Source organism: Delphinus delphis, chromosome 9, assembly GCF_949987515.2.
Source record: "Delphinus delphis chromosome 9, mDelDel1.2, whole genome shotgun sequence".
Classification (NCBI taxonomy): Eukaryota; Metazoa; Chordata; class Mammalia; order Artiodactyla; family Delphinidae; genus Delphinus; species Delphinus delphis.
In genome coordinates this window covers 99,610,738-99,630,874 of record NC_082691.1, presented here as the reverse complement: position 1 = coordinate 99,630,874, position 20,137 = coordinate 99,610,738, and the positions used below count along the sequence as shown (strand labels likewise).

General features: G+C 41.5%; 1 protein-coding gene across 1 annotated transcript in view; it reads right to left on the bottom strand.

The window, feature by feature from the left end:
• CNTNAP2 (contactin associated protein 2) overlaps positions 1-20,137 on the bottom strand; it is a 1,416,746-nt gene that overhangs the window by 9,529 nt on the left and 1,387,080 nt on the right. Inside the window, exon 23 of the mRNA XM_060019815.1 lies at positions 781-861. Coding sequence (XP_059875798.1) covers positions 781-861 — 81 coding nt within the window. The remainder of the gene's footprint in view (positions 1-780; positions 862-20,137) is intronic.

Here is a 20,137-nt window from a genome sequence, read left to right as displayed (position 1 = left end):
AGGCAACAGGCAACAAGGTTATTGATACTGATCCAAACACGAGGAACTATACTAGGAGAGTCGAATTATTCTGCAGGTATTCTGGTGAGAAGAAAAGACTGGAATATTTTAGATGCTCTGGCTTATTAATTTTCTTTTTAAAAAAATATTTATTTATTTATTTATTTTGGCTACACCGGGTCTTAGTTGCAGCATGTGGACTTCTTAGCTGCGGCATGCGGACTTTTAGTTGCGGCATGTGAACTCTTAGTTACAGCATGCACGCGGGATCTAGTTCCCCAACCAGGGATCAAACCCCTGCCACCTGCATTGGGAGCACGGAGTCTTACCCACTGGACCACCAGGGAAGTCCCTGCTTATTAATTTTCTGATAATTTTTATTAAGATAACTGAAACCAGACTGGCAGAGTCCTTCCTGATTTTGTAGTAAGCTATTACGGACCATTTGGGATGCAAGGGGATGAGAGTGGAAAAGACTGGAGGGCATAAAGAAATGCTCTGGCTGTTGCCATGACTGCCTGCTTGCATATTCTGATGCTGGCTAGCTCCCTACTACTGTTCTTTTTTTTTTTTTATAAGTCAGCATAAAAAGTAGCCAGGTTACATTGACCACACTTTCTCCACAATGTGTACTTCTCAACCTTCAGTCATATTTAAACGGCAAAATGAATAAAGTACAAATCCAGATAACCCCTTTTCCCCTAGACTACGGTTTTATTGAAAGTGACTACTCCCCACAGATGAGAAGTTACAGGAAAGCCTGTCCTGTAAGGCACCTACCTCCGATGATGGCCGAGTTTCTGTTGACTCCATTTCTTATAGCTTGGCCTTGTCCTGGGTTATACGGAAAATCAGCACTGGCTGTAGAGGAAGAAATGGAAAGACATATATATCATTTATCCCAGATAATTTGATACCTAGTTTTTCATACAACCCTTCAACAGCCTGTTTTCCCAAATGAGATCTCCATTTCATCTAAACCCATTCTGCTGTTGTTTCCCACAAGAATCACAGCCACTTCAGTGTCTGCTGTTTGCCTTTGTACAAGTCCCAGATGAACAGCGTACCTCTTTGGGAGGAGTATTAACAAATCTTAGAACTACCTGAGCTGGCTTGCTTTGGTTCCACTGACAGACAGGTTTATGTATTAGAATACTTTTCCTTAAGTTTGGCTGAAATCTGCTTCCAACCCACTTTTATCCCTTTCATAACTGGTGGCACTGGATATACTCGCCAATGAGCTTTTTACAGCTTACAGCATTAGTTTAAAAAGTAATCATTAAAAAATATTTTTAAAAATTGAAGTATAGCTGATGTACAATATTATATAAGTTATAGGTGTACAATATAGTGATTCACAATTCTTAAAGGTTATACTCCATTACCTCTTGGCCCCCTACCCCTATCTTGCCCCTCTCCCCCTCCCTCTCCCCACTCGTAACCACTAGTTTGTTACCACTCTCTATCTGTGAGTCTGCTTCGTTTCTGTTATAGTCATTAGTTTGTTGTATTTTTTAGATTCCACATGTAAGTGATATCATGCAGTATTTGTCTTTCTCTGACTTATTTCACTTAGCATAATGCCCTCCAAGTCCATCCATGCTGTAAATGGCAAAATTTCATTCCTTTTTATGGCTGAGTAGTATTCCATTGTATATATAGGTACCACATCTTCTTAATCCATTCATCTGTTGATGGACAGTTAGGTTGCTTCCATATCTTGGCTATTGTAAATAATGCTGCAGTGAACATTGGGGTGCATGTATCTTTTCAAATTAGTGTTTTTGTTTTAAAAAGTAATCATTTCTTTACATGAATATTTTACATGGCTCTAGTAAAACACTGTACACTTCAGGAATTTGTAAGAGGATAATATCTTATAAGTGCTGAGAAGAATATTAACTGCCTAATAAATTTTCTATTTCTCTCCCTATTTCAACAAGCCTTTGCAGAATGCCTACCACATGTCAGGCGCTATTCTAAGTGCTGGGGATATACAGTAAACAATAAAAAAGATGAAAATTGTTATTAATGAGAACTTCCCGTGCCTCATTGAAGAGTTTGGTTTATATAGTCAAAATACTAATCTGAAGCATGGATGTGGTTTTAGTTATGACCCTGTTTATAGTGAACTGCCTGAAATTGTGGGGCAGCTTCCATGTTGTAACTCACACACTCATAGGACACAGTAAGATTTGGTTATCAATACACATAATTCCCTGACGTCAACCCCCCTTCAAAGACTGAGAGCTGTTTTCCAAGGATAAAGGCTTGCACCTTCACTGCGCCTCTGGGGCACAGTTTCTAGGCCTTTTGACATTGTATTTACCTTTCTCTGGACTCTATTTGGTCTACATCCTTCTAAAAAGTCAAAAGCTTCAGAGCTTGTAAGTGGCCTAGTTGGGATTAACACCCAGGTAGGGTTAATTCCAAAGTCAATAATCTTCCCTGTGCTGGCTTTCAAGGGCTAGGAAGACACAGACAGGTAAGCTGGTGAGGAAATGCCAGCTTTCAGACGGTTTAGCTTACGTAGGGCCTAAGGGAGGAAGAGCCTTTTCTTCGGGGATCGGGGAGACAGACTTGTTTTGTTTGGACACATTGAATCTGAGGTGCCTAGAGGATGTATGGCGATAATGACTAGACATTCGGGTGAGTGGGTCATATCTCTCATCTCCTTTGGATAAACACAGAAATCTCCTGACCCTTAAACATCAATAATATAAATCTGCAAAATATATTTGGTAACAAAAAAATTACAGTGGCAATTTTGTCATTATTCTGTTTGGTATTCATGACACTACAAAACTCTTTGCTCTTCTGCTTCAGGTAACATGGATGGTGGCACACAGCGGAGTTCCCGCTCCAAAGAGAGCTTTGCGTCCTTGGCCACAAAACTGCAGAGAAACACAGATGCCTAGAGACTGACATCCTCTCTCTGGTTCTCTTGAAGTTATTGATACAAACATTAGTGGAAGGTATGGATGTGACCTGAGATGACCCGAGGAGAATAATAAGAGCTAGAAAAGAACATGAAAAATACCCCAGGATAGCCTCTGTTATAAAATCTGAACTCCTTAACATGGGGAGGAAGGCTTCCCTTGAGACGAATTTCTCTCCTGCCTCTTTCCTCATGGAACCACTTTTCCAACTCAACATTCTAGGCACACGGATTCCTGATGCTTGAGGGGGACGTGTCTTTGCTCATCCACACGGCACTCTCTGTCAGGACACCTGGTTCGCCCTTCTTCTCTTTGGGCTACTCTTCGTTGCGGTGCGCGGGCTTCTCATTGCGGTGACTTCTCTTGTCGCGGAGCACAGGCTCTAGGTGTGCGGGCTTCAGTAGTTATGGCACACGAGCTCAGTAGTTGTGGCTCATGGGCTCTAGAGCGCAGGCTCAGCAGTGTGGCACATGGGCTTAGCTGCTCTGCGGCATGTGGGATCTTCTTGGACCAGGGCTCGAACCCGTGTCCCCTGCACTGGCAGGCGGATCTTAACCACTGTGCCACCAGGGGAGTTCCAAAATAGACTTTAGATATTAAGTCTCAGGACCAGATTTGTGTTGCATAGGCAAAGACTGTATTCAATACACTTTTCTTCTGGGACCCAAATGACACTGTGGACAAAGAATGTCACCTGTCAAAGGATGTTGCTGCCATCGAGCCATCAGCCACGCCCACCCCCACAGTGCACCCTGAGGAGATTCAGGATGGAGCAAACAGGATACTGGCCCTAGATAGTTAAGGTGCCTATCAAAGAAATGATCTCCGTGAGGCCAGACTATGGAATTTTCCCATACATAAAAAATTGCTAACTTCATTAACTTGAGATGTCTGGTTATTCTTTAATTAATAGTAATCCTTTGATGTACCAACTACTTGTTTTGGTTGCAAAAACTCCCGTATATCCAGGCCCCTCCCTAACCTCTTCGGAGCTGTCCCTCAGAGCTATTTGAGAGTCTGTCTCCCGGGCTTAAGTCCTCAGTATGTCCACTGCATAAAACATAATTCTCAACTTTTTGGTTGTGCATGTTTTTTCTCACTTGACACGCTACGTGATAACACTAAAGTGTGCTGCTCTTCCAGCTCTGATCCAGTGGCTCCTGGAGGCGTGTTCCTGCTTGTTTCCCTTGCACACATCCTGTTTGTCTAGTCATCCCCTTCACGCGGACAGACCATGTCAGCCACAGATCAGCTCTCCTCCCCGCCTCCCGCCAGCAGGGACAGGCAGACATGTTGCTGCAGAAACTGATGGTGGGGGATCCTTCTCCCGTGGACATGCCTGTTAAACAGCTTGGCCGACGCTGCAGAGCCCACAGAGAAGGCACGTGCATCCCAGGCCCCCAAACACACTCGGACAGTTCCACACACAGACAGCCTCCCTGCCCATCATCTCTGTCTTCAACCTGGGAAGCAAGCTGAGAGCTCAGCGCTGGTGCACCTGCCCTTTCCCCTCCTCCAACTTCAGGTCGGGTAAAAAAAGGGAAGAACACACACACTCTGTAACAGCAGGCCCAGGGGCAGCTGTTCCTCCTAATCATACAGATATAGTAAGATGGTCAGAAATGAGGACAGGGTGAGTAAAAATACACCTCCTTACCCCCAAAGAATAGAAACCATGATGGTTTTATTCCACTTCTAAAGGCCTTTGCCTGCCCTTTGCTACATTCTAGGAAGACTTCATCAGGAAAGCAAAAGACAGTCTAATCCTTGCCTCTTCTGTCCGTGTGCCAGGCGGGGCGAGGGGGCGGCCCTCCTCGGGCAGCTAGCTCTGAGCCTACCCCGTACCTGCCGCCAGGTGAGGGACATTGCACAACAAAGACCCCCAATCGTCACGTACGTGATGGATGCGTGGTAAAGCTCTAAATTTTAGGACTACATGAAATTACTCATTACTTGGACTATACTTTCCTCACATATAAAACTCTCTGGGGCCCAGAAAAGCAAGTGTTTGCTCTGGTGGAATCAGCCTAGAAGCGTTTTCCTTCTACCACAGAGCACAAAAGGTAAATTGACATGAAATTCAAGTTTGGGGAGCAAGCTGTTTAGGAAATAATATTAATAGCACTTCCTACAAGTCAGGCGCTGTTTTAAGTCCTTTTCATGGATTAGCCCATTTCATCCTCCTGTGAACCTTGTGAGGTTGGTGTTTTCATCCCATTTTGGAGGCTGAACACTTGGTTGAGGTCCCATGACCAAGAAGCAGTGGAGCCAGGAATTGGCTCCAGAAACCACTTGCAAGGCACTAAGCTGAAGTGCCTCTGATGAGGAAGAAGCCGTCTACACTGGCTTTATCAAGTCATCACCATCATTAAGGCGACCAACTGATTTAGCCCAGTTGTTTTCTCTGTGGTTGGTGGGCTGTCTGGGGAGGCCCACAGATGTCTAAAGGCTCCCGACTGCACTTGTCTGGCTTCAAAAGTGAGCATGTGAGACATTTTACCTGACAAAGATAATTCCACACGATGATAGCATCAGCTGAGCAATGTGATAAACTAAGAACTCTGAACCAACATCGTAAGAAGAGAAACCCAATATTCCAGATACAATTCCCTATGGGCCCAAACGGCACAGAGAGAATGGTTATCACCATTAGGGTAACACTTGGGAAATCATGAACAGTGCTAACTGTGCTTTAAAACATTACTGTTAGATTATAATTTTGACTGCCTTTACAGAATGTGAAAAATTAAGAGAGGAAGCTTCAAGGCAGGTACTTAAGTACAATAAGCTGATTTAAAAGATATTCATAAGAATGGAATATTAAAAAGAGATTTGAATTCTTTAGCCTTAAATTTCTTGCCTGTCTCATTGAGCAGATAGGGAGGAAAAGCAGTAGTAAAGCATTAAAAAAAAATACAAGAGGCAGAGTCAAGATGGCAGTGTGGGAGGATGCGGAGTTAGCGTCTCCCCACAACTAGGGTTGTTGTGTATTCTGGAGATGGGAGGAACCCCATACAAGGAGATGGGAGGAACCCCAAAGTGAACCAGTAGGACGTAGGGGAACCGATGCGGGGGAGGAAAAGTGGAGGCCAGACAGGATCGGCGCCCCTGAGGCCGGGGAGATCAGGAGACGCAGGCGGGAGGGACTCTCCGGGAAGAGCGGGAGAGGAGAGGGCGATCGCCTATCCACTGAGGCTGGGGGGCCCGCTGAGCTCCCAGGCTGGTCCCCTGCCCTCCAATCCCCCCTCCAGGCCACATGGGTACTTGGGGGCATAGGAGGGAAGCCAGGGAGATCAGGAGAGGCAGGCGGGAGGGGCCCTCTGGGAGGAGTGGGAGAGGAGTGGAGGGCGATTGCCCCGCACACTCGGGCTGGGGAGACTGCTGAGCTCCCAGGCCAGTCCCTTGCCCTCTGAGACCAGGAGTGGGGGTCACACCTGGGCCCCTTCTGTTCCTTGGGCCTAAGCCCCACCCTCCACAGCCCCCAGGGCCTTTTCCAGCCCTGTGGGTCCTGAGCATTGGCCCCACCCACCACCCAAGCCTTGCCCTTGCTTAGGCCCCACTCTTGACAGCCAAGGCCTTCCTGTTCCCCCCTTTTTTTCCCCTCCTCCTCTTTTTCACTATTGTGATACTGTTGTACCTTCTGGTTGTTGATTCATCTATATTTTTATATTCTTCCTAAAATATGTGTTAGTTTACTAGCCTAATTTTATTTGTTATTTTGTTATTTATTTATTTTTTTTATTGCCACCCCAGGTGGCTTGTGGGATCTTGGTTCACGACACTAGGGTCAGGCTGAAGCTCCTGCAGTGGGAGCTCCGAGTCTGAACCACTGGAATAACAGAGAACCTCAGACCCCAGGGAATAGTCATTGGAGTGAGGCCTCATGGAGTTCCTCATCTCAGCACCAAGACCCAGCTCTACCCAACAGCCTACAAACCCCAGTGTTGGAAGCCTCAGACCAAACAACCAGTAAGACAGGAACACAATCCCACTCGTAAAAAAAAAAAAAAAAAAAAATGAGGCAGCAAAAAAATATGTCACAGATGAAGGAGTAAGATAAAAACCTACAAGACCAAATAAATGAAGAGGAAATAGGCAATCTACCTGAAGAAGAATTCAGAGTAATGATAGTAAAGATGATCCAGAATCTCAGAAATAGAATGGTGGCACGAATTGAGAAAATACAAGAAATGTTTAGCAAAGATCTAGAAGAACCAAAGAACAAACAAACAGAGATGAACAACATAATAACTGAAATGAAAAATACACTAGGAGGAATCAATTACAGAATAACTGAGGCAGAAGAACGAATAAGTGAGCTGGAAGACAAAATGGTGGAAATAACCGCCAAGGAGCAGAATAAAGAAAAAAGAATGAAAAGAACTGAAGGCAATCGCAGAGACCTCCGGGACAACACTAAACACACCAACATTCGAATTATAGGGGTCCCAGAAGAAGAAGAGAAAAAGAAAGGGTCTGAGAAAATATCTGAAGAGATTATAATTGAAAACTTCCCTAACACGGAAAAGGAAATAGCAAAGAGAGTCCCATACAGGATAAACCCTAGGAAAAACACACCAAGATACATATTAATCAAACTAACAAAAATTAAATTCAAAGAAAAAATATTAAAAGCAGCAAGAGAAAAACAAAAAGTAACATATAAAGGAATGCCCATAAGGTTATCAGCTGATTTTTCAGTGGAAAACTCTGCAGGCCAGAAGGGAGTGGCAGGATATACTTAAAGTGATGCAACCACGATTACTCTACCCAGCAAGGATCTCATTCAGATTTGATGGAGAAGTCAAAAGCTTTCCAGAGAAGCAAAAGCTAAGAGAATTCAGCACCACCAAACCAGCTTTACAACAAATGCTAAAGAAACTTCTCTAAGCAGGAAACACAACAGAAGAGAAAGACCCACAAAAACAAACCCAAAACAATTAAGAGAATGGTAATAGGAACATATATATCAATAATAACCTTGAATGTAAATGGATTAAATGCCCCAACCAAAAGACACAGACTGGTTGAATGGATACAAAAACAAGACCCATATGTATGCTGTCTACAAGAGACCCACTTCAGACCTAGGGACACATACAGACTGAAAGTGAAGGGATGGAAAAAGATATTCCATGCAAATGGAAATCAAAAGAAAGCTGGAGTAGCAATTCTCATATCAGATAAAATAGACTTTAAAATAAAGACTGTTACAAGAGATAAGGAGGGACACTATATAATGATCAAAGGATCAATCCAAGACGAAGATATAACAATTATAAATATTTATGCACCCAACATAGGAGCACCTCAATACATAAGGCAAATGCTAACAACCATGAAAGAAGAAATAGACAGTAACACAATAATAGTAGGGGAGTTTAACACCCCACTTACACCAAGGGACAGATCATCCAAACGGAAAATAAATAAGGAAACACAAGCTTTAAATGACACAATAGATCAGGTAGGTCTAATTGATATTTATAGAACATTCCACCCAAAAGTGGCAGAATACACTTTCTTCTCAAGTGCACATGGAACATTCTCCAGGATAGATCACATCTTGGGTCACAAATCAAGCCTCAGAAAATTTAAATCGTATCAAGCATCTCTTCTGACCACAACGCTATGAGACTGGAAATCAATTACAGGAAAAAAACTGTAAAAAACACAAATACATGGAGGCTAAACAGTGTGCTACTAAATAACCAAGAGATCACTGAAGAAACCAAAGAAGAAATAAAAAAATACATAGAAACAAATGACAATGAAATCATGATGACCTAAAACCTATGGGACGCAGCAAAAGCAGTTCTAAGAGGGAAGTTTATAGCAATACAATCTCACCTCAAAAAACAAGGAAAATCTCATATAAACAATCTGACCCTACACTTAAAATAACTAGAGAAAGAAGAACAAAGAAAACCCAAAGTCAGTAGAAGGAAAGAAATCATAAAGATCAGAGCAGAAATAAATGAAATAGAAACAAAGAAAACAATATCAAAGATCAATAAAACTAAAAGCTGGTTCTTTGAGAAGATAAACAAAATTGATAAACCCTTAGCCAGACTCATCAAGAGAAAAAGGGAGAGGATGCAAATCAATAAAATTAGAAATGAAAAAGGAGAAATCAGAACTGACACTGCAGAAATACAAAGGATTATAACAGACTACTACAAACAACTATATGCCAATAAAATGGACAACCACAAAGAAATGGACAAATTCTTGGAAAGGTACAATTTTCCAAGACTGAATCAGGAAGAATTAGAAAATATAAACAGACTTATCACAAGTAATGAAATTGAAACCATAATTAAAAATCTTCCAACAAAGAAAAGTTCAGGATCAGATGGCTTCATAGGTGAGTTCTATCAAACATTTAGAGAAGAGCTAACACCGATCCTTCTCAAACTCTTCCAAAAAATTGCAGAGGGAGAACACTCCCAAATTCATTTTATGAGGCCACCATCACCCTGATACCAAAACCAGAAAAAGATATCACAAAAAAAGAAAATCATAGACCAATATCACTGATGAACATAGATGCAAAAAGCCTGAACAAAATACTAGCAAACAGAATCTAACAGCACATTAAAAGGATCATACACCAAGATCAAGTGGGATTTATCCCAGGGATGCAAGGACTCTTCAATACAGGCAAATCAATCAATGTGATACACCACATTAACAAATTAGGAATAAAAACCATATGGTCATCTCAGTAGATGCAGAAAAAGCTTTTGAAAAAATTCAACACCAATTTATGATAAAAACTCTCCAGAAAGTAGGCATAGGGGGAACCTACCTCAACATAATAAAGGTGATATATGACAAACCCACAGCAAGCATCATACTCAATGGTGAAAAACTGAAAGCATTTCCACTAAGAACAGGAACAAGGTTGCCCACTCTCACCACTCTTATTCAACATAGTTTTGGAAGTCCTAGCCACAGCAATCAGAGAAGAAAAAGAAATAAAAGGAATACAAATTGGAAAAGAAGAAGTAAAGCTGTCACTGTTTGCTGATGACATGGTAGTATACATAGAAAATCCTAAAGATGCCACCAGAAAACTACTAGAACTAATCAATGAATTTGGTAAGGTTGCAGGATACAAAACTAATGCACAGAAAGCTCTGGTATTCCTATACACCAACAATGAAAAAATCAGAAAGAGAAATTAAGGAAACACTCCCATTTACCACTGCAACAAAAAGAATAATATACCTAGGAATAAACCTGCCTAAGGAGGTGAAAGACTTGTACTCAGAATACTATAAAACACTGATGAAAGAAATAAAAGATGACATAAACAGATGGAGAAATATACCACGTTCTTGGATTGGAAGAATCAATACTGTGAAGATGACTATACCACCCAAAGCAATCTATAGATTCATTGCAATCCCTATCAAACTACCAATGGCATTCTTCACAGAATTAGAACAAAAAATTTTACAATCTGTATGGAAACACAAAAGACCCCAAATAGTCAAAGCAATCTTGAGAAAGAAAAACAGAGTTGGAGGAATCAGGTTCCCCAACTTCAAACTATACCACAAAGCTACAGTAATTAAGACAGTATGGTACTGGCATAAAAACAGAAATACAGATCAATGGTGATAGACAGAATGCCCAGAGATAAACCCATGCACATATGGGCACCTAATTTATGACAAAGGAGGCAAGAACATACAACGGAGAAAAGACAGCCTCTTCAATAAGTGTTGCTGGGAAAACTGGACAGCTACATGTAAAAGAATGAAATTAGAACACTACCTAACACCATACACAAAAATAAACTCAAAATGGATTAAAGACTTAAATGTAAGACGAGATACTATAAAACTCCTAGAGGAAAACACAGGAAAAACACCCTTTGACATAAACCACAGCAAGATCTTTTTTGACCCACCTCCTAGAGTTACAGAAATAAAAACAAAGATAAACAAATGGGATTTAATTAAACTTAAAAGCTTTTTGCACAGCAAAGGAAACCATAAACAAGACAAAAAGACAACCCTCAGAATGGGACAAAATATTTGCAAATGAAACAACAGACAAAGGATTAATCTCCAAAATACACAAACAACTCATGGAGCTCAATATCAAAAAAACAAACAATCCAGTTAAAAAATGGGTGGAAGACCTAAATAGACATTTCACCAAGGAAGACATACAGATGGCCAAGAGGCACTTGAAAATATGCTCAACATCATTAATTATTAGAGAATGCAAATCAGAAATACAATACAATACCTCATGCCAGTCAGAATGGCCTTTATCAAAAAATCTAGAAAGAATAAATGCTGGAAAGGGTGTAGCGAAAAGGGAACCCTCTTGCACTGTTGGTGGGAATGTAAATTGATACAACCACTATGGAAAACAGTATGGAGGTTCCTTAAAAAACTAAAAATAGAGCTACCATATGACCCAGCAATCCCACTACTGGGCATATACCCTGAGAAAACCGCAATTCAAAAAGGGACATGTACCATAAGGTTCACTGCAGCACTATTTACAATAGCCAGGACGTGGAACCAACCTAAATGTCCATCGACAGATGGATGGATAAAAAAGATGTGGAACATACATACAATGGAATATTACTCAGCCATAGAAAGAAATGAAATTGAGTCATTTGTAGTGAGGTGGATGGACCTAGAGTCTGTCATACAGAGTGAAGTAAGTCAGAAAGAGAAAAACAAATACCGTATGCTAATGCATATATATGGGATCTAAAAAAAAAAAAAAAAAAAAAAGGTACTTATGAACCTAGTTTCAGGGCAGGAATAAAGAGATAGACATAGAAAATGGACTTGAGGACATGGGTTGGGAAGGTGAAGCTGGGGCAAAGTGAGAGTAGTATCGACATACATACACTACCAAATGCAAAATAGTTGGCTGGTGGGAAGCAGCAGCGTAGCACAGGGAGATTGGCTTGGTGCTTTGCGATGACCTAGAGGGGTGGGATAGGGAGGATGGGAGGGAGGCTCAAGAGGGAGGGGATATGGGGACGTGTATGCGTATGGCTGATTGGCTTTGTTGTGCAACAGAAGCTAACAGAGTATTGTGAAGTAATGATAGTTCAATGAAGATCTATTAAAAAAAAAAGCTAAACATACAATTATCATATGATCCAGCAATTCCACTCCTAGGTACATATCTAAAGGAACTGAAAGCAAGCGTTCATCAGCACTTGTGTGCTGATGTGTATAGCAGCATTATTCATATTGGCCAAAAAGTAGAAACAACCCAAATATTCGTCCATGGACAAATAAAATGTGTACATACATTGGAATATTTTCCAACCATAAAAAGGAATGAAGTACTGATACATGTTACAACGTGGATGAACATTATGGTAAGTGAAATAAACCAGATACAAAAGGACAAACGTTGTATGATTCCATTTCATGAGTTACCTAGAGTAGACAAATTCATAGAGACAGAAAGTAGATTAGAGCTTACGAGGGACTGGGGAGAGAGGAATGGGGAGTTATTACCTATGGTGAAAACGTCTATTTGGGATGATGAAAAAGTTTTGGAAATAGTGGTAATGGTTACACAGTATTTTGAGTGTGACTAATGCCACTGAATTAAACACTTAAAAATGTTTAAAATGGCAAATGTATGTTATATATATTTTATTACTATTTTTAAAAGATTAATAATGTAATATACCAAAAGCCATTGAATTGTACACTTTAAATGGGTAAATTGTATAATATGTGAATTATATCACAATAATAACTGGACTCCACATGCAAAGGAATGAAGTTGGACCCCAATTTCACACCATATATACAAAAGTTAACTCAAAATGGATCAAAGACCTAAATTTCAGAACAAAAATTATAAAACTCTTAGAAGAAAACATAGGCATAAATCTTCATCATCTTGGATTAGGTAATAATTTCTTAAATATGACACCAAAAGCACAAACAATGAAAAAAAAATAAATTGGACATCATTGAAATTTAAAACTTTTGTGTTTCAAAGGACACCATAAAAAAAGCAAAAAGACAACCCATAGGTTAAAAAGAATGACAAATTATATATCTGATAAGGTATATATCTTATCTGGGGATAAGGGAAATAACATATCTAGAATATATAAAGATCACTTACAACTCAATAATAAAAAGACATGCCCAATTTTTTAAGAGGGCAAAGGATTTGAATTGACATTTATCCAAATAAGATATAGAAGTGGCTGATAAACACATGAAAAGTCATTCAATATTACTACCCTTCAGGAAGATGCAAATCAAAACCACAGTGAGATACTTCATACCCACTTAGGATGGTTATAATCAAAAAGACAGACAATAAGTGGGAGGTACAAACTACTGGGTGTAAGATAGGCTACAAGGATGTATTGTACAACATGGGGAATATAGCCAATAGTTTGTAATAACTGTAAATGGAGTGTAACCTTTAAAGTTGTATAAAAATAAAAGATAAAAATAATTTTAAAAATACAGAACATAAACGAGGTAATTGTGATTCTTATTTACTAAATTTCAAAATACGTAAAATTGTAGACTTTAGGCTCAGAAACCAATAGCACATAAAACACACATTTAAATGCACATAAAAATAAACCAAGATTGTCTAGCAGAAAACTCCCCCAAATGAAAGGCACTAAATGCTTCAGGTTGTCATATACCAGGGACCAAAAAATTAGATAGTAGCTGACATCTAGAGAAAATATTGCCATGGAAACCACTTGGGCTTCAGCATCTAATGGGATAATTTGAGATACTTCAACAAAACTGCCACTATTAATTATAATTTAATTTAAATTGCAACATTCTTTTTGTAGTGGAGTCTGCGCTCCATGTTGTAAATATGTCTTTGTTCTGCCCAGTTTCTTTGCTTCCTTTCACTTTATTCACTCTCTTCAAATCTGAGCTCTATGGCAGAAAACAATTTTTTTCAAACTGTTTTAGCCATTCACTACTGACTGATACTTTGGAAACTCCTATGAAAACAAACTGTTGTCAAGTAAGACGCTGAAGATCTCAGGGGCTGCTCCTTTATTTTCAGAGAGGGTATTGCTGATCACATTTTCAGGAGGGGGAGATTTCTCAGGGCCAGCAGGATTTTAGCCAGGCAAACCCTATGTGGCAGGACCTTGGTGAGCCTCAGTTTTGTGTTTCTACTACACCCTTCACTTCAGTTTCTACAGAAAGGTGACCAGCCAGAATTTCAGAGCCCCAACAGTGAAGAGAGCACGAATTTTGGGCTTCGACGTGGGAAGGTAATCAAGCCTTACGTTTCCAGCTTCTTAAAAGAGCGGCCAAGTGGCAGCTGCTTGCTCCAGTGTCGGAGATCCAGTGACCAAAAGAGGCTAATTAGGTGAAAAGAAACAGAATAAAGGAGCTTGCCGTCCTCTACTATAGATCTTGACTGTTTAAATAATGCCAACTTTAAATGAAGGTACTGAAAGAGCAATTGATTTTTACTAAATTCCCTCCTTCCATCGGTTTTTTTAGCCAACTTCTAAACTGTCTCAGTTGCCTTTCGGGAAGGAGATCCACTGATACTCCCAAATGAGGCTGCCATTGCATTCTTTTGTCTGATTAACTGTAGGAGGTATTTGGATTAGAATACCTAGGTGCTGGCCCTCACACAGGGCTCCGGAGGTCAGGGATGAAGCACCTCAGCCTTGAGTAACTAGGAGAAGGGGGTTCACTGGCCTCGAGTGGGTTGTGTAGGCTTTGCCTTCCTCTGTATACCTCATTCTGATGTGCCTTTAGGAGAAAATAAACTGATTCCTGAGTGCTTTGGTTCAGAGCTTTCCAACTTGAAGGCTCCCACAAACCACCTGGAATCTGATTAAAATGCAGATTCTGAGTGCCTTGGGCTGCGAATCTGCATTTCTGATGGGCTGCGGGGGAGTGTGAGCGCACACCTCACTTTGAGCAGCAGAGGTTTAATTGAGACTCCGGTGATTCACATCTCCTGCTGTTCCTGTGCATGTGTGTTTTCATTTAACATGATGCCTGAGAAGGAACTGAAATAATTCCTTCGGAGACCTTGTCTTTTTTTGGGGGATGGTGGTGTGCTGACTCACTGTGTGCTTTTAAATGATCCGCATGACAGAACGCCCCTTGGCTTCATTTCCTTTAGCCCTGTTTCTTTTTAGTCTTGTGAAAGCTCCTAATGGAACCCTGCTTTCGTTTCTGAGGACAATCCTTTAGTATTTTGAATGTAGAGGGGGAGAGTCTATAACTGCTCAATATTAAGAGCAGTCTAAGAAGAAAACAGCCGAGGAATTTAATAAACAGTTATCTTAGACATGTCCTTGGAGACCTTTCCTGATTTGAAATAGGTGATTCTCTAAAGCATGCGCATCAGGGAGGAAGAAAGTAAGCAGCTTTCGGCAGGAAAGAGCTCTTAGCAGGGGGCACCCTTTTGTCTTGTCACTAACCTTAAACCAGGCACCCATGTTCCACTCACCTCTGGCCCTAGCACACCTTTCAAATCTTTTGCTCACACAATACCTTGCCTAATCTGTTGGTTCTTTCTGTGGATCAAAGAAGTGAAGAACAAGTAATTAACAGATGACCAGATCTCTTCGGGAATCTCATGGACAAACTGTGTGAACAAGGCAGCATCTAAGGAGATGATGTATCACGAGGAGTGGACAAGCCTGCACACAGTGGCGGATGGGGACGACTCTGACCTCCCCCATCTCAGTGATTCACTGAGATGATTTCCTTCTTTCCCTTAAACTTTCATGGCCGAGCAGAATCTTCGCAGGTGGTTTTTGAGGGACGCTGAGTCCACCATCTCCCCAGGTTGCGGCCTTCTGATTAAAAGCAATTTTCCTTTCTACCAACATTTGTCTCTCTCGAGTATTGAGTTTTCGAGTGGCGAGTGGTGGGACCCAATTCGGTAACATTGTGATGTCGGCACGTAGGTTCTTGATGGTACGGATGCATTCACAGGCATATATGAGAGAAAACAGATGTTTTTTTAAAATACTGGGTTGTTGGTTTCTCTGGAGTTTATTAATTTGTTTTAGGAAAGAATTCTTGTCTCCCTGCTGCTGGTTCTTGCATGGGTGGGCTGTGCAGTGGCAGAATGCAGTCCGCTGGGTGGAAAGCCTGAGCCCACACAGGAATGTGGTGTGTCCGGAGTCCCATAGCACCAGAGTGAGTGATTCTCACTTGGTGAAATGCTGGGTCACAGTTATGATGGTTACCAAGCCAGGTGAACACACCTGCTAATACAATTTGTGGGTTCCTTATCAGCAGGGCAGTCTTAGCCAGAATTGTATGATTCATGGAAATGGCCTCAGTTTCTAAGGAGGGGGTAGTTGAGTAAGAAAGAAGTAGTAAGAAAGTAAGAAGTAGTAAGAAAGTATTGTTACTAAGTAGTAACAATAGTAAGAAAGAAGAAGAAAGCAACCCAATCACAGTGAGTAAGCCAAAATATGTCTCTTAAAGACATTCCTTGATGTATTCCACCTTTTCTTCTAGACTGTGATCAAGACTTGGCACCATTCAGAAGACCAACACGTCTTCAGGAGACCCTGGAGCCACTGCCTTCAAATTTCTGCTGAGAAACGCATCCACCAGGCACCGTGCAGGTCCCAGCAGAGGCTTTGGACTTGCAGAATTGGTGGTTTGGGAGTTCAGTGAAAGTAACTTTTTTTTTTTAATCACCTAAATTCTAGTCAGAAGATGAGTTTCATCATTTGTAAGAATATTTAAACACATTTAATCATTTGAGGAATCAGGCAAAGACGAAGGGTCTTCTTTTACTCCCCCTTTGTGGAAATTTCTAGTAAATTCAAAGGCCATAATTTGACTGTGGATGGCTCGTTTGGAAATGCCTAGACATTACTGATTTTGTTATCATCCTATGTCTTTCAAGGTAGTAGAATGAATAATAATATGCATTAAAAACATCTAATCTTCTGCTACAACCTCTGTATCTCAACTTGCAGACAACGTTGCCTTCAGTGGAAGATGATGATTATACTCCAGCTCTCTGTGGACCAGCTCCATCAATATCCACGGGGCTTTGGCTTTGCAGGATGTCTGTGTTGGAACTGCTATTTCATCTAAACTGACCCTTTCTGTTCCTAAGTGTTCGGAAACCAGTATAGAGAAGAGGACAGTTTCTGAGAACACAGTGGTATATGACCCAGATCACAGCCAGCCGACGGGATTCTGCCTCCTCTGGGGTCTATTAGAGGGGAGACCAAGCAAAACTAAAGGGCTTTAAACATTAAGTCTCTCTCTATTTTAAGTCTTTCATCAATGTCCCGCTGGGCTCTTGCTTTGGAAATACTTTTTCCGGCTGCATTAGCACAAGTGAAAGTTTAAAATTTCAGCCCCAAGACAATGTCTTGTCTTCCAAGGTTGATCTCAGAAAATAGAATACACAACCCCCATGCTAGGTATTTTCATTGTTTTTTGAACTGTTCTTTCCTTGAATTAACCTCAGATCTCAAAAGGCAGCTGTGTTTTCTGGCTGGCAGGTGGAATGGCCGTCAAAGAGCATCTTGTGAAGCAAATGATGCTTGTTCGTGACAGCTTCCTGATGTTCCCCCACAAAGAGACGCCTCCTTGGCGCTGGTTCACGTCAGTACCAAGATAACGTGATAAGCTTCCAGTACCAGCCACGTTGCCCTGTCATAGCTCTTCTCATTCATGTCAACCAAGTGTGAAATAATATTGAATTGGCTCTAGCAGGCTTGGGGATGATTTATTCCAAATCAAAAAAGGGATAGTGGAAATAAAAAGGACGGTATATTTAGTATCAGGGGTTTACCTACAGACGTGCAAATTACTGATTTCAGGCTTCTGCATTATACTGAAGGGATGATAGAAGACAGGAAGACAGTTCAGAGTAAAGAACTGGAATCTTTTTATAGTTAGACTCAAATGTTTCATTGAGAGAAAGGAAAAGTGGGAAAAGCACTGAATCAGAGGTGAGTATGCCCGAATTTTAGACCTGAGGATGTTATTTTCTGTAGACTTCTGAGCAAAGTGCTATAAATACTGGGACCCACTGGTTCACAGTCCTGACAGCACATCAAGACTCTCTCCGGATGGGGAATGGGGAGGCGGCGTCAGGGTGGCCAAAAAGCCCCGCAGGGTTTGCTAATGCATAGTCGCTGCTGCGGCCGCTCATTAGATGTTTACCGTGGGAATGAGTACATTTCCTCTCCGAATTGCATTTTTTAATCTTTAAAATGTGGTTAATAATGTCCACTCAGACCACGTAGAGCTACTGTCAGGATAAAACAAAACCATGCACTGAAAGCATTTCAGCAATTGAAGTTATTTACAAATTTATCATTTCTGTCTTTATCCTTTCCCATTTCCTAAAAGTTAAAATTCCCAAGTAAATTCTTGAAAACCACTTTTAGCCTTTTCTCGTGGGGAAATTTCACGATTAATCTCATTCTCTATGTTTAAAATAACTACACCCCACATTCACATGGATTTTTATGTACATTTTACGTTTTAACATAAAATTGATATTACTTTTTTGTTTTTTAATTCTTAAAGCCTTTCAGGATTGTTCCCAGGCAGGAGCTCAACAGCCGAGTCAAGGATCCACTGGTCTTTAGACATTTCTGAACAGTCTGTGCAGAACACAGAGAACTGAGCAAAGATCTTCTCAAATGAGTAAAACAGCTGGCGTTGGGTCAAAGACTTCGTCTAGCGTAAGGTTTCTGCCACTTCAGAAACCACAGGCAGGACGCAGGCCCCGAACTGCCAGCAAAGACAGAAGCGGCACTTCTAGGTGGGGACCGGCAGGGCTCCCCGGGGAGGATTCACACGCAGGGATTTCCGTGAGAGTCTTCTGGATGACAAGTCAGAAAAGGAAGTGGCACCAGAGTAATCTGGAACATTGTGCTCCCCTGAATGGCCCAAGTGATATACAAGGATGTTCAAAAATGCAGTGCAGTAGGAAAAGTTAGCACGGGGCCCTGCCTTGACAGAGGCAATGACAGACACAGACATCAGTGGACAACCCTGAGCTCAGATTGACTTCATTTTCATGGGCTTCTCATAACGTTGCCCTGCATAAGAGCGAGACAGAAATGAACGCTGTGACTCGCTGCAGCCGGTGGTTCTGCCATCAACGGAGAAGTTGCTATAGCAACGTGCACGCCTGTGTCACCTGCCCTTCCCAGCCCCACATGATGGAGGTGACAGCTGAGAGTCCCGGCAGGCATGGGAACAGGGAGAGAGGTGTCTCTAAGGATGGTGCCAGGCGGGGGGCGGGGGTGGTCAGAGGGTGGACAGCTTAGACGGGGGGCTGGACAGAACCCCAACCTCCTTGGGCTTCAAAATCTATTGTATGGGACAAAGGGAAAGACAGACAGAAAGAGAGGGGGAGGAACTGGGATTAAAGAGAAGCCCAGATGAAGGAGGAATCAAGGACCTGGGAAGTTACCCCAAAGCTGGGTGTTTGTGCTCCTTTGGATTTTCCCACGATGGCGTTGAACAGTGCTGGTTAGGAAAGAACAGAAGCCTGAGTGGAGGCAGCCCCAGACACAGTCAGGCACGTGGGGCAGTGTGCAGGGGGTGTCCGGTGCTGAAAGGGGATCGAACCCCACCGCCCTTCACTTGAGCCTCTTAGGTGATGTTTCGCCCCGTCATTTCCTCACCTGCTCCACTGCTGTGGGAACACACGCCTGCCAAACCTGTTCTTACAGTGATGTCTGAAGGCTTTGGCATTTAAGGTGGCCGTCCCTTAGGTGAGAGTCTGGTTAAAAATATTCACGCCAAGACACTGCATCTGGCATGTGTGGTCCGGGAGGTGGGGTCAGAAGTGGCCAGAGACTTAGGCTTAGAGCTTAGATTTGTTAACTCTGGTTCATGTTCCTCCGAAAGAGGATGTTACACACATGCCAATAATGACAATAAGGAAATATTCAAATGACACAGTTAAAGAGAAGCAAAAATAAATTTACAGAAGTCAGGATAAAAGCAAGTGGTAAAAGAAAACAGAAAAATGATAGAACTAATAAATAAATCCAGAGCTGGTCCTTTGCAAAAAAAAGTTGTCAGATAATCTAAGAAGAATGGGGGGAAAGTCTACACCTACATTATAAAAATATATGAATAAACATTTTCTAAGGAGAGAACGGGAATTATTATAAAAACTTATTTTGCTCAACTCTATGGAAATGAATTCGAAAACTTAGATTACAT